Source organism: Nicotiana attenuata, unplaced genomic scaffold, assembly GCF_001879085.1.
Source record: "Nicotiana attenuata strain UT unplaced genomic scaffold, NIATTr2, whole genome shotgun sequence".
Classification (NCBI taxonomy): Eukaryota; Viridiplantae; Streptophyta; class Magnoliopsida; order Solanales; family Solanaceae; genus Nicotiana; species Nicotiana attenuata.
This window is the reverse complement of record NW_017670365.1, coordinates 110,421-125,843: the sequence shown is the minus strand read 5'-3', so window position 1 is coordinate 125,843 and position 15,423 is coordinate 110,421. Positions and strand designations below refer to the sequence as shown.

General features: G+C 36.1%; 2 protein-coding genes across 2 annotated transcripts; both read right to left on the bottom strand.

Moving 5' to 3' along the window:
• Positions 1-1,299: 1,299 nt before the first annotated feature.
• LOC109238417 (geranylgeranyl transferase type-2 subunit alpha 1) lies at positions 1,300-9,388 on the bottom strand. Its single transcript, XM_019404867.1, has 8 exons — positions 9,093-9,388; positions 8,833-9,001; positions 6,862-7,022; positions 6,675-6,779; positions 4,509-5,309; positions 4,226-4,415; positions 3,442-3,625; positions 1,300-1,883 (listed from the first exon to the last, which is right to left on the bottom strand). The coding sequence occupies exons 1-8, from the start codon at positions 9,206-9,208 to the stop codon at positions 1,492-1,494; spliced, it is 2,118 nt and encodes a 705-aa protein (XP_019260412.1). The 5' UTR covers positions 9,209-9,388; the 3' UTR covers positions 1,300-1,491.
• A 1,811-nt stretch (positions 9,389-11,199) lies between these two features.
• Positions 11,200-15,408, bottom strand: LOC109238415 (double-stranded RNA-binding protein 1-like). The gene is made up of 3 exons (XM_019404864.1): positions 15,319-15,408; positions 13,144-13,406; positions 11,200-12,189 (listed from the first exon to the last, which is right to left on the bottom strand). The coding sequence occupies exons 1-3, from the start codon at positions 15,341-15,343 to the stop codon at positions 11,527-11,529; spliced, it is 951 nt and encodes a 316-aa protein (XP_019260409.1). The 5' UTR covers positions 15,344-15,408; the 3' UTR covers positions 11,200-11,526.
• Between the last annotated feature and the right edge of the window lie 15 nt (positions 15,409-15,423).

The following is a 15,423-nucleotide window of genomic DNA, read 5'->3' as shown; positions in this document are numbered from 1 at the left end:
GTGTTATAAAACAATAAAAGAACAAGAACAATATTGCAGAGAGAAAGAGAGAGAGAATTCTTATTGAATGTTGGGATGAATTACAATGGAATAGAATCCTCTATTTATAGGGAGATGGTGACTTAGCCACCAAGTAATGAACCCTAGAATCTCTCTAAATATAGACATTCACCATAAATAAAATTCTAAGTAATGAACCCTAGAATCTCTCTAAATATAGACATTCACCATAAATAAAATTCTATTTATAACAGTTAGAAGTATATAACATATATTGAACACTTTTTGTTGGAAAGTTTTTTCACTTCTTTCAAGTTTGAACACCCTTGAGGAAATTCCCGGGTTCGCCAAATTTCAACCTCCATTAACAAAATGACAGGTCCATTATTCAAGTATGGAATTTATTTAATGAAGATTAAGGTGAAGAGGATTTTAAAAAAATGGAGAATCTTTACAAACTTGATCATGGGAGTATTGACCAAGAATTTAGCTTGCTCGATACTTATCTCAACACCCTATAAATAGTCTCCTGTCCTTCAAATCCTTCAACTCACATACAACAAAAAAAAAAAAAAAAAAAAAAAAAAAAGGAGAAACCGAAAACAGGTCCAAGAATGGAATCAAAACTAGAAGAATTCCAGCTACTGATCAACATGAACAGAGCAACTTGGTACTCCATAATTCTAGCAGTGCTACTAAATATTACTGCTGTATTATACTTGAATTGGATTCCTGAGAAAACAAAGCAAATACTAAGAGATGAAGCTGAAAATGAGCTACTTCCATGGCTGTCCAGAAGCATCGTTACCTTAACGATCAAATATCTGAATTTCTGCATTGCTAAGATGTTGCAGTTCAGACACCTCGCGCCAATTCAAACTGTACCTTCCACTATTATGTCACTGCTTTTCTGGGTTGCGTTAACTCGATCAGTTTACTCATTGTATTCTTGAATCTTTGGCTTTTCGACTTAATCCTCTTATGTACATGAGTATTTAAAATGACAATATCAAGCCATCTTTAGCGCCCTCACCAGATCCCACTATGTGGGATTGATTATACAGGATTCGAGCCGTGGAATCAGCCACTGATGCTTGCATCAAGGTAGGCTGCCAACATCACACCTCTAGGGGTCCGGCCTTCCCCGAACCCTGTGTGAATGCGGATGCTTTGTGCACCAGGTTGCCCTTTAATGGCAGAAAAAGGAAGTAGTGTAACTGAAGAAAAGTTGTCATGCTCGATTGCTGGATAATTTTGGTAGACTACTCTCACCTCAATAATCAGAGAACAAACCTCTGCTCAAGTGCCAAACGGATATAGTAATACTATAAATTATCTAAAAACCCCAAAAATTACAAGAGTCTTGCAACAACGACATGGTACAAAAAGTTATTCTGTGCATCAAATATCTTTAATTCATAAGAGTAGTAACAAAAGATTACCATATGGGTTCTGTAAAGAAAGTCAGCAACAGCGACAATGATCTAACTTTTAGTTATCTGCAACCTCACCATCAAGCCACTTTAGTAATGGTAATAGCTTAATCAGAAGTAATTTTATCTTTTCGTCAGAAACTGCATTTCCTATAACATCTAACTGTATCAAGCTCAAGTCTTTAAAAATAGTATAAGCTTCCCAATTGTCAGCCACCTCAGCCCAAGGCATCTCGGATTCCTCAGCTTTCCAGTCACCTCCACTTTTATGGTTCAGAGGGGAAGAGCATAAATACCTCCTCGTGTCAATAGAGTGCGCGCCAATCTCGTTGTAAGAGATATCCAAGACTTTCAGTGATCTTAGCAGTCTCAGAGGCTCCAAAGCAGTAAAACTGCAGAGTTTATTGTGACTAACATTCAAACAGGAGAGCAGTTGCATCACCTCCAAGCCTGCATCAATTTTCAGAGAATAATAGAATGAAGCAAGCTTCTTGGCTTAAGCATGAAAAAAACGCCCTATTAGACGATGCTCAAAAATAAATAAAAAAATCTAATGCCACATTATTGAAGAAAATGATCCTAAGGCGAAGAATTTGATATTATAGAAAATTAGAAGCAACCTTTGCAGTCAGCTTATGCAGTGTCATTCTAGCAATTCCACATGATTCAGAAACATAATCAAGCACTTAAACAAGAAATGCCGGAGACATAGCAACTTTTTATCACATGATCAACTTTATTGGATAACTGCATTTATTGACTTCCATGCATTTGTATGACATAATTTCACATATTTTTTCCAGAGGAAATAGTGAGAGACACTAAAGATCTAAATATGACTAACTTTGGCTTGTCAATATATTAATCAAGCCATCAGTTAGATGGATGCTTTTCAATAAGTTATCTTCTATCTATTTAAGTTTCTTTTCATTTCACCCAGTTACGAAGATCATAAGAAATCAAGATGCTTTTTTTAAGTCAAGATCGTATCATTTAATATCACACCAACATGACGTCTAAACTATTTATAATCTGCATGAGTGGCTTAACCACTCTTATCTAACCAAGTTATCCCAATAATCTACACTTCCTGATATTCTCTCTTTACACCAAACATGTGACATAGGAATGATTCGATACATCTAATATCCCTCTCACTATCATGGAAGAATCTTCTATCCCCTCTCATTCTCCATACCCATAAATCAAGATGGTTCTAAAATGCAACAAAAATTTCTTAGATCACCACATATAACTGAACAGCTAATAAGAAGGATGAACACGAATAAGGGGTAAATCTCTTGACCTATATGGGGTGTAGATGAAGGCCTTTTTCATGATAATCTTCTGAAACAACTGAGAATTTTATGTACTTGATTAGTTTGTTAGCTTGAAGATGCATGGATACAATTCTTCCATATTACTAAATTGTATTTTCCTATGAAAAAAGCATTGAAAAAGATCACAGATAGATCTCTTATCATCTTGTCCTCATAGATACCTGTTGTGTTTTCACAATCCCCTGGGTGCCGTTGCATATAAAGGAGAGAAGACATATTGTGGCATCTTTTACAGTTCTTTTGCTGGCCGGACCTCCTTCACCACCCGCAAAAAGGAAACTGGGTAAAGGTTACAGCGGCGGATGGCATGGATGGGTTGTAAGGTATACAAGTTTAATTATTACGATTTCAGAAGTTGCATCACAAAATTATCAAACATAACTAGACCGTATACAACACAATCTCCCTTTCCCTGGGGCATAAACAAGATTTCTTTTCTCTTTTTTTCTTTTTCTCCTGGATCATGGTTGTGCAACATTTTGTTTCAACAAAAGAATTTCTTAACTCAGAGAGAAAGAAATTGACAAAACATTTTGTTGCAACATATATTTCAGTGTACTTTTCAATAAGTTGACAAAACAAATGCTATGTACGCTCTATGTAGCCACTTTGTTTCAGAGAACTAGAGTTAGCAAGAAAAAAATAATAGAAAGAGGTAGGGAAATTACCTTCAAGTGACTGAAGTTGGTTGTTGCTGAGATCTAAGACTTGAACCCACAAAAGTTTTTCCATAGACCCAATACGTGAAAGTGAGAGATCATTAAGCCGCAGACAAAAATTATTGATTTTTGGAGAAGACGGATCCTTATATTTACAGCAGTGCTTTAGCAACAATTCTTGATTGGAGATTATCTGCAACATTAGATGATTAAGCTTGTGCAATTCTAGGTAAGATTCAATAACATATCACAAATGTTAGACCTACAGAGAGATTTATCATTATTTCCACCTTACCAGATAAATAAGAACCAATAAAGAGAGATCAAACAAAACACTAAAAAATAATTGGAACAAAGATGTCAAACTGTCGAGGTTTCTGAGGACCCATAAAAAGGAATGGCACTTTCGTCCACACTATCAATTACTTTCAAATTGGTTCAAATAGACAGAGTAGAGACTTTGCCCAAGAAATGGATCAACAAAATGTCGATCTGAACAGGAAATAAATCTAATACCAACTAAAGACTACTTACTGTAATTGTTTTGCTTTTTAGAAATTGAATACCCATACAAAGGTTCAAGTTTCGAAAATACAAGTTGTTGCTATCATTGGCTGGAGGAATAAACCACAAGGTCTCCAACTTCTTTATGGCATTAGTTTCTCCAAAAGATAACACCACATTAAACGAGTTGGGCTTGCAAAGGATATGTTCATATAACAGAAAAAATTAAGCTTATAATGAGCTATCCATTAGAAAACTAGGTGCAAGGAAAATACAACAGAACAGATACCTGTTTCAGAAGTACTAAACTGTACTCATCTTGGTAGTAGTGGAAATGTGCTGGGTCCATTTTCTTTAAATCATCATATAGCTGAAGAACTTCTGTGTGGTGGCTAAAATTTCTATGACTAGTGCCAGTATATGACATTAAAGTGTCATGCGCCATCAGCAGTCTTGCAAGTGTCAGCTTCCCAATTTTACTGAAACAGACAAAGAGCTTATAAGAGAAGAATAAGATGGAAAATACAGCTGCCGCAGATTGATATACTCAGCTTGTATACAGATTTGCCTACCAGTTCGTTGTTGCTAACAACTCCCTACAGTGTGCTATCTCATTATCGACGGTCGTAACATTCCACTGATAGTCCACCACTTTTTCGTCTACCTTGGTTCTTTCTATATGGAACAAGTTAGCCAGAACTGACTCAAGAAACTGTGCTTCATGAGTACAGAAACTTTCGTCACTCCAAGAGATCTTCTCTTCATTTTTCAAGTCAACATGTTCTGAACGATGAGGTGATATAGATACTGTAAATGCAATATGAGAAGAATTTCCATGATGTACGCCAGTTGAAGAGAAAATGCCTTGAGAACGAGCAAGGCTAACCTTTACTTGGTAAACCTTTAAAGAATTTGCATGTTCCTCTGGAAAATTAAGATATGTCAACCAAGCGTGGGCAGACGCAGTTTCATCTCCTGAGAGTGATCTCCAAACGAGCTCATTACTCACGATATTTTCACATTCAACTTCTACTGTAGATGAGCATATATTTTCAACAACTTCACTGAAATAGAGAATAAGCGGAAGTGTTCTAGTATTAGATTGACGACTGGTAAAAGGTGAGAAAGAGCAATCCCCAAACGAACCATCCATGGGTAAGGAAAGATTACAGCCATGAGGTGGCCATGAAGAAACCAACAATGTCTCTAGTTTAACTGTCTGATCAAGAAGCCAAAGATGGTAAAACCAACCACTTTGATCATCTGGATCTGTGAAAAAAGCATTGCGCACAAATTCGTACTCTTCTGTAAATACATTGTCCTTGGGAGAATATCCTTTTGCTTTTTCCTTCAGCAAATGAGAAAGAAGAACACTGTACACAAGTCATTATGGGGAGAAGAACCTTTGAAAGAGATAAGAGACACATCACAGATAACAGCATTATATAGAATTTAATTCAGAATGAGAGTTCCTCATTGGCTAAAATGGCATGTTGTACTCAAATTACAGTTAATTCAGCATATAGAGATTTGAACCAGGAAGGATCTCAAATTACACTCTGGCCATGGAACACACATTTGGAAAGTCAAGGTACCATATAAGGTGGCATGCTTTACTTGGCTGATAGTTAGAGAAGCTGTTTTGACTCGGGATAACCTCAGGAAAAGGGGATTACCAATTTGTTCAAGATGCTACTTGTGTGGACAGGATGCAAAGACAATCAACCATCTGTTTTTACATTGCAGAATCACTAGCCAGTTAAGGGATTTGTTCATCAATCTCAGAGGTATTAGATGGGTAATGCCTGGTAGTACTTCTGAAGTTGTGACATGTTGGAATAAAGGGGGAAATAACAGAAACACAAGACAGGTGGAAAATTTTCCCAACAAGCATTTGGTATATGGAAGGAGAGAAACTCAAGGTGTTTTGAAGATGCAAGCAGTACTCAACAGAAGATCAAGATGGATTGTATTCTTCTTTTTTATTTTTGGTGTAAATCTGAATACATAGCTGATCTTGAGGATATTTTGGATGTACTAGGTTCCTGGTAAGAAGAACAAGGATGTAGGTTTTTCAATATTTTGACGCTCTGATGTAACATCCTATTTTGGTTTCCAGCACAAACTTTGTGCTGATGTCTTATTATATACTATACAGAAAAATGTTACCATTCTCCAAAAAAAAAAAAAAAGAATATTGGCATGTGGTACTTAATTGCCTAATCTTAAATAACAAGTGCATCTTAGAGCCCATAAAAAATAACAGATTAACAGTCATGAAGCTATGGGCTTTTAAACAAATTAAATCTTCCTATAAATTTGCTCGCTAGATCCATGCTATAACACATTTGTTGTATATCTGTCCTCCAAAATTTCCAAACAGAAAAGAGTCCTATCCCTATTTTTCAACACATATAAAGGGCATCAATATGTGACAATGACCTGTTTAAAGGAGATCGGATAACGCTACATGCTTATTGTTCCATTTGAGACGATAACTTTTGCTTGGAGGACAATGACCTGTTTAAAGGAGATCGGATAACGCTACATGCTTATTGTTCCATTTGAGACGATAACTTTTGCTTGGAGGGGTGTGACTGTTTTCTTGGTATGGTAGTGACTTTAGCTTTTGTGCTAGTTGAACATATCACAATCTCAACCTAGAGAGCTTTCACTACACAGGAAATAGATCTTAACAAGAGAGAACCAAAGAGAAACTATAATAGATGCCAACATACCTGCGGTTGTGCCAAGCAGAATAGTTGCTGAAATTGTCGTATATCCTTTCAGTTGTGTATTCGAGTTCCTTCTCATCTGGTATGTTCTTCAGTGCTGTGACAAACCTGAAAGGGTTTCCAAAAAGAAGAGTGCTTAAGCAAAATGCAAAGTCCGGTGATTTGCATTCAGCTTAATCCAGTTAATCACCTTCTATAATTCCATGCATGGAAATTGCGGGCGTCTGCCTTCTGGAACTTGTCCAGAAGCAACAATTCCTTGTCCGTAGAAGAATGCCCTTTACTCAGCACCCATTTACGGTGATGCCATGCTCCGTAAGACTTGAAATTCCTCTTCAATGCATTCTCTACCTAATCAACATACAAAACTTTCAGCTGAATAATAGACAAATTCACACGAAAAATAATAGCTGAATGAAAACAAGCTTTGGCTTTATTTGAACCACCAAAGCACAACAGCATAGAAGTAAGTTAACCTATACTTGAAAGTTCATTATTCATTCAATGCAGACTACTCAGTCATATTCAATCATTCCAAAACTAGTTGAGAGCCGAATACTTTATATCTAGAGGGTGTTTGGCTAAGCTTATAAGCTGGTCAAACTAGCTTATAAGCACTTTTCGGCTTATCTACGCGTTTGGTAAAGTTAAAAGTGCTTATAAGCCAAGTGCTTATAAGTCAAAAATAAGCCAAAAGTCATAAGCTGGTCACCCCCAGCTTATGAATTTTTAGCTTATAAAAACTTTAAGTTTGACCAAGATTTTTACTATTTTATCCTTAAAATATTCCTTTTTAGAACAAAACTCCTACATCGATACTCATTGCCTCAAGTATTCAACCTAAACCCCCCTCCCATCCACCCCCCACCCCCACCTCTTCAAGTCTGCAATTCTCATAGACTATTTAAGATAAGCAAATTCTCTATTCCTTTGCATACTTATATCTATGTGATTGTGTATTAATCTTTGAACTGTATGTAATAAATGAGGACATATCAAATTTTTGGTGTATTGCTTTCTAAGTGTTGTGGTGATGAAGACAATGTTTGTTTCTCTTCAAATAATTTGTCCTATTTAAGTTTATTTTTTACTGAGAAACTTTTGTCAATTTATTAATTATTGTAACTTATGATTATATGCTTATCATAAAATAAATTATACTATCATAAAAATTATCTTATCTAAGCACAATTTTATTTAAAATAAAATGACAAATAGAATATTTTGTATTTGAATCGATCTGGAATCTAAAATTTTGACGGTGTAAAAAGTTCTAAGGTTATTTAAGTCATTTTTAAATGAAAAAGAGCTTATCAGCACTTTTTCATCAAATACTGAATCAACTTATTATCAATTTCAGCACTTGTACCCAAACATGTAAGTGCTTATTTATTAAATCAGTTTCAGCACTTAAAAGTGCTTTTCAGCACCTAATGCTTATCAGCTACTTCAAATCAGCTAATCCAAACGGGCTCCTATTCCACTATATTAGGCTCATACTCTTCTACTTTATATGGCTCAGGACCCTCTACGTGAAGCTTACATAAGTAGGGTTCTAATCAATCAGATTAAAGAAAAGGCAGCCCGGTGCACTAAGCTCCCGCTATGCGTGGGGTTCGGGGAAGGGCGGACCACAAGGGTCTATTGTACGCAGTCTTACCCTGCATTTCTGCAAGAGGCTGTTTCCACGGCTCGAACCCGTGACTTCCTAGTCACGTGGCAGCAACTTTACCAGTTACACCAAGGCTCCCCTTCGTTCTAATCAATCAGATTAATTAGTCATATTAGGTTTAGTTAATAACTTAGCATTGTTATTCAACTCACTTCTTGCACTTTATAATAACAGCATAAAACATCATTCCACAACAAGACCAAGTAGGCCAAAAACCAAACTATGATTTATCAGTTTTAAGCACAGATTTTAGCAGAAAAAAGCTAAGTGGTGGGAGCCAAAAAAAAAAAACACCGGCAAGCTAATTGAGAATTTGGACTATATGAATCTCACAGTACAATCCGACCCATTTGGACCCGTTTCAAGAAAAAAAAGGGAAGTGAAACAAACATTGCATCTTTATTCAAGAAAAATAACAGAAAGATTGCATTTTTATTCAAACAATTACATTAAGATTGCCTTTTTTAAAATAAAAAATAAATAGCTTACCAATCTGAGTTCTTCATCAAGAATTGATTTAATAGACTCTTCATTATTGTCAGCTTCAGGTAGATTCAAATTATGTTGGACAGCAAGTTTTCTGTAATTCCAAGCGGTGTAGTACTCAGGATTTGACTCTAATAACTTTGCACTTACATCTAATGCTTCCTTTGTATATCTGAAAAAAGAACCCAAAAGAAACTTAGAATTGATTTAGATCAAGAACATGCAGTGAACAGAAAAAAAAAAAAGGAAGAAAAAAAAATTACATTTTGTTGTGATGTAATTGGAGAAATTGGGATTGGAGAGAACGTAATTTGGAAGCTTTGATAGCAGAAGCTTCTTGCTCTTCTGTTGTTGGAGCTTTGCGTGGTCTTCCGTGCATTTTTTTCACACACAATTAACCCACAGATGAGTTATCAGGGGGAAAATTTTGCTTTGGGTTTAAGGAATTCTTTTTGTGACGCTTAAGTATAAATACGGTTAGATCTGGTCCGATCCGAATACTCTCAAGGCCTCAGTTTATACCGGAATAATGCAATAACATTTAGACTTCATTTGTTTGCACTTGAATCTTAATTATTCAGATCTCAGACATTAAATATTTTTATTTTTAAAGTCTAAATTTTTATTATTCAGATCTTAATCATTAAGCTTTTTGTTTTTTCACTTCACAACCACTTAATAGGTCTGTATATGTCTATATGATTAAGATCTATAACATAGACTTAATTTCATTAAGATGCTATCATCCATATTCATTATTAACTGCTGTCACCGCCTATCTTTATCAACTACCACCATGCCACCCACCGCCACCATCATCCTCAATCATAGTCGCCGTTTTTATCGACTACTACCACCCACCACTCCGACCACCATCATTCTCAACGAAAACCGACACTCATCCACCTCAACTACCACACTAACCACCACATCACCATCAACAACCATCCCGTCTTCATAAACTACCACCACCAGCCACCATCTTCCTCAATCACAACTACTACCACCACCACCCGCCATTATTAACTATCACCACCCACAGCCACCATCCTCAATCACAATAGCTACCACTACCACCACTAGCTACTATCCTAAACTACCATTATCAACCAAATCTACTACCAACCACCGGTTTTAGTCGGCATTCACAAATACTACCGTTAGGCCATCACCGCCAGCAACTATCATATTTTTAAAAAAAAAAACTATATATATATATATATATATATATATATATATATATATATATATATTATTGGTGGAATACTAAATTAATTAGTATTTTATTTGAATTTTATGTTTGTTAATTTCCAAATAAAGATAAATTTTATACATTAAGTTATTAATAATCAAACAGTCTTAATCATGTAGTATTCAGGTCTTAATACACATCTTAACATTCAGCTGTGTATTCAGATTCAGATGTCCCAATCTTAATACACATCTTGATATTCAGATGTGTATTCAGATTCAGACGTCTTAATCTTTAAAAAAAAAACAAATGAGGCTTTACAGCCATTTCCCTTTTAAACTGTCACATTTTTATGGTAATTCACGTACATTTAGCTTGAAGAGACACAAGTGAAAATTTTGAGTGGTGCGGAGTCGTGCGTAAAACATCTTGCATTCACGCATGCATTCCAAAGAGTGTGATAAGACAATCGCCGAACTCTGACCTCACGTGGAGATAACTTTATCATAGCTCTAAATATCATGGAGACAACTTTACTATAGCTCAAAATATTTGCATTTATGCAGGATCCGACAAAGGGCTGCGTCCTACAGAATGTGATAAAGAAGGCCACATCCCAAAGAGTGTGACGAAGACAGCCTATCCTAATGCAAACACGGTTCGAACTCATGACCTATAAGTCACACACGGAGATAACTTTACCATACTCCAAGGCTCCCTTTCGATGCAGAGTTGTTTGTTATTAGCAACATATTAAGTTTTCAAGGTTTTTTTTATGAAATGACAAACTTGAACTCTGCTGGCTTTATAAAATTTGTCGTTTCTTGTACCACAAAAAAAAACTATCGTTTCTTGCAATATTATAGAACTCCAAAAATTGACTATTTTCACTTCAAGACCATTATGTAGAAAAATTTGATAACATGCTCTTACTTCTGCAAAAAATCCATAGTGATGAAATAATCCATACTCAACCTTCAGGAAAGTAAAACCACCAAGGCATGGCATACGAAACCAGATAAGAATACTCAAGGTTTTTGTCTAAAGGACTATGATCCTTCCTTTTTCTCCTCTTTCCCTGGAGTAAATGAAACATTTAAAAAAAAAAGAGTAAATGGAATACCATGTCCCAAAATGAAGTAAAGAGTGATAGTGGTGCTTCTTCAAAGTGTAAATGATAGCATAATAACTTAAATATTGTCATTTAGCAGGTTACTTCATCAATGGCAAAGCAAATGTTCAAGCAACTGAAGTAATTAAGTAATGTCACAGACTGAATCATGCACCCGTGGTTGTGCCAACTACACCAGACATTTGGCATGTAATAGTGTGACTATATAAGTTATAACTACTTGGACAAACCACACCATCGACAACCCTTTTGATCTGAATGTTCAAGTGAGTTGCTTAACCTACTCGCAAAAATTTTGCGAGTCCTATGTATTCTCTAATCTAATTGTTCTCGCGCCCATCTCATACAGCTAAACCCAGCAAAATCAAATGCATTAAGAAATTTCTGCCTCTGTGTTTGTAACCCGGCCTTGGTCTGCATCTGTAGCACATGTTGTTTGCTGCTCCAAGCAACTGGCTGAACTATCTACTTCAGAAGTTAGCTGCTCAATTCCAGTAACGGCACTCCGCTCAGTCATATCTCCTCCAATAGGTGCAGCTCCGGATTCTGTACCTTGAGTACTAACAGCAGCATTTTCATGCAACTCTGGTTCTGCTTGATTTACCATCTGAACTTCCAAGTCACCAGTATTCTTTGTGCAGACCTGCTTGCTGGCATTCCTCCTCTTCTTTTTCTTGAAATGGCCTTTCTTTGGTTTCAGAGCTGCTGCACTTTCTTGGTTGCTGATTCCCAAATCTGTGGTCTTCTTCATTGGTGGAATGACAGTGTATGCAGAATAGTCATTAGGCTTATCATCCGGCCACAACCCACTAGACTGAATGGCCAGCAATGCAGTTCTAGCAGCTTTGATCTCTGCTTCCTTCTTTGTCGTAGCTGCCCCTCCAATATATCGGATTCCCCCTATCTCAACAATACAGGAAAATGAACATGTGATCTTGCCTTTTGTTTCATGCCACTGCATTTCATATTGTGGAATTGCAAAATTCATCTTCTGAGCATAGTCTTGCAACATATTTTTGCACAAGCCTGTCTCATGCTGAAACATAGACCAAACAGGCAAAATAGAAAGGTATTATAACTTCCAGAACACGAAAGCTTGAAAGTTAACAGCACAACAACCAAGAATTAGTACTAAACTAGTTAACAAATAAAAAAAATGGTTTCTTTTATAGCCCTTGCGTTGCTCCATATTACAAAATTATGCACATTCATAGAGTTGGATCCACATGACATCTGAGCACATAGCCAAGGAAGCAATCTAACATACTTCAAACTAACAGATAAACCCCTAGCAATCTAACATACTTCAAACTAACAACTAAAAGGAGGGCTAAAATGACAAATAAGGCATTCCACCACAAAATGGGAAGTTTATACAGTTACCTAAGCATAACGATCATTAAGAACTGGCCTAGGGTAAGTTATTGGCATGAAGATGCTAGCCATCATAGTGAAGCAATCTGCCACCGCAGATTGGAATTCAAAAGCAAGAAGTTACCCGGAAGATGGAAGTTTTTTAGGAAAAATTAGCATAGGAGATTAAAATGGCCAAATTAATTCTTGAAAGAATTGTAAATAGATTATTGCTATTTTTTTTAAATAGCAGACAGCTGACCGGAAAACTTCACAAGACCGAGTACTACAAGTAATGATTATGATCTCCCCATCTGTAAAATATTTCAAACAAAACCCCTCCCAATCACCCTTTATGTCAAAGTTCTTATGTACCTGCCAGAAATCATACCCACACTTGATCTTTTATCTACTTGCCAAAATCGTATTTCTCCTCCCCTTTAAATCTAGTAATTATCTAATCCAAAATCTAGAAATCAATCAAATTATCCCCTCCCTCTCCCCCGAAAATGAAAAGCAAAATATGTATTCACACAAGCCTTCTGGTCAGAATGCAGGAATAGTTAAGATCGTAGTGCATACAAGCCCAGAAGCACAATTTGTTTTGTCCAAACGATGAAGGATATAGAAGAAGTACCACTGGCTGAGAAAGGCACAATCCCACTGCCCCAGAATCTACAAGTTGCTTGAGTGCAACTTCAGCAGCTGACTGCTCCGCTGTCTTGCGATTTAAAAATCCAGGTAGAGAATCATATCTGACATTATTCACGATCACTGTTGACCTAAATGTAGGCTTATGAGAAGGGCCGTCTTTGATAATCTCATAAACAGGGGTAGGAAATCCAACTTTCTGGGCATACTCTTGCAATCGGCTTTTGAAAACATAACAAGTTGACACACCTGTAATGTGTTTAAAAGTAAGTGACCACCCTAATAAAACTAGCAATAAGCAGGAAAGACAGCTTAAAGCAGAAAGGTGACAAGTAAATACAAGAGAATTAGATTTTCAACCCTTTGTATAATAATAACACAAATGCATGGACGCATATGTCTATAAAGCTACACTTTCTGCAAATTTGGACCATCAAATCCTGTGGATCGGACAATGTAAGTATTATGGATTGGGAACTGTCATATTTTCTTGTTCCCTCTCTTTTCAAAACCCTAATACCCCTGTCTAAGAACAAATATTTGCACCTATCCAAAATTATAAGAAGTAAAGAAGTATTAAAAATAACCTATGCCTAACTACCCTTTGTTGAATCTTTAGCACAAGATCAGTAAATCTAATGGTGTACATGCGTGCTAACTTCCAATCTTTTATAACGCTCAGTTTCATCAATTCAGCCAAGGAAGTGATATATGTCTTAAATCTCTTGGATGTGCCTCTTAAACTATGGACTGAACAAGGAAATGGTGTTCTCTCTGTACAATCATCCTATAAAGTTCTTGGTAGCAGCAGAAAATTTTCCTTCATGGCCTTCGAAGATCATTTCAGGAGCCAAAATTCCTTACAAGGCGGCATGTTATATCTACAGAAAAGAGGTCTGCAGTTATGTAGCCGATGCTTCCTCTGTGGGAAGGGAATTGAGGATAGCAGGCATTAGTTCCTGCATTGTGAGGTTGCTGGTTACCTTTGGCATCTCTTTTTCAATATCTTCGGGATCAAATGGGTCATTAAAGCAACCATTAAAGATCTCCTCAGCTGGACGTATTCCAAAGGAAATAAGAAGCTGGATACCTATGAGGACTATTCCTGGTTGCACGTTTTGGGACTATATGGAGGAAAAGAAACTTAAGATGTTTGAGGGTAAAGAAATTCCTATACAGATTCGGAAAATATATACTTATGTAACTTAGCTACGTGGTATAGTCTTGAGTATGTATGATGAAGGGAGACTGTTAGAATTCATAGATTCATTGCAAAGTTAAGCTTCATTGTACTATTCCGGCAGATGTAACATTCAACACTGTCTTAGTGCTGGAACTTCATATGAATAAAACCTTTAAATTATCGCAAAAATAAAGTGTTACCAGTCCAGATAGATATATCTCCAACAACAGAAAGGGGAAAAGGGAAGGAAAAACACAGCATAACAGGACACACAAAGTCTCTATTGAAAAATAAAAAGGAATAAAAAAAGGCCAAAAGAATGCTTATAACCAGTGAAAAATGCTACTCAAAATCCATACTGTAGAGCTACATACCTAGACTCCCCAATAGACTAAAAGCTCTATATAAACTTTTTGATTTATGGATAAGTAATATAAGCTTCTTTAAACTACAGATACAACCAACACATGCTGTGCTTTTTATTTAATTATTTATTGACATTGGTGTTCGCGCCAGTTTGCGTGCAATATTCCTCCGAGTACCTACTACCTAACTCTTCCCACCAAGGCTTAGGCGGATAATCACTTAATGTTTTTTGTCGGATTTAAATCGAAACCGTTAGGTTTATTATATAGCTAAAGACACGAACAAACACCTAACTACCCTATACCTCAACTACCCATTAAACCCAAATATATTAGCCAAAAACTTATCTTCTTTTAAAGAACTTAATAACATAGATTTTTTTTTTTGCCACAACAAAGATTTCATCTTTTTTCCTCATTGCTTTTCCTCAACAAAACTTTCATTCAGAAACTTCAATTTCTTTGGTATCCAAAATCCTCTAAGCACATAAAACTCAAAAATAGCTTGCAAATAAAATTAAATTTATCCTAGTCTATTGTTCATAGTAAAATCAATGTTGAAAAATTTACAAAGAAAATTTAAGAGATTTAAAATAAGAATAAGGGAAAATACCTTGGAAGCTCTCATTTTTCGCCATTTTTGTTATCGTCGCTAAACACAAGCCAAAAGGAGAGAGAATTATGTAGAAACGGAACTTTTATAGGAGGAAAAGTGATA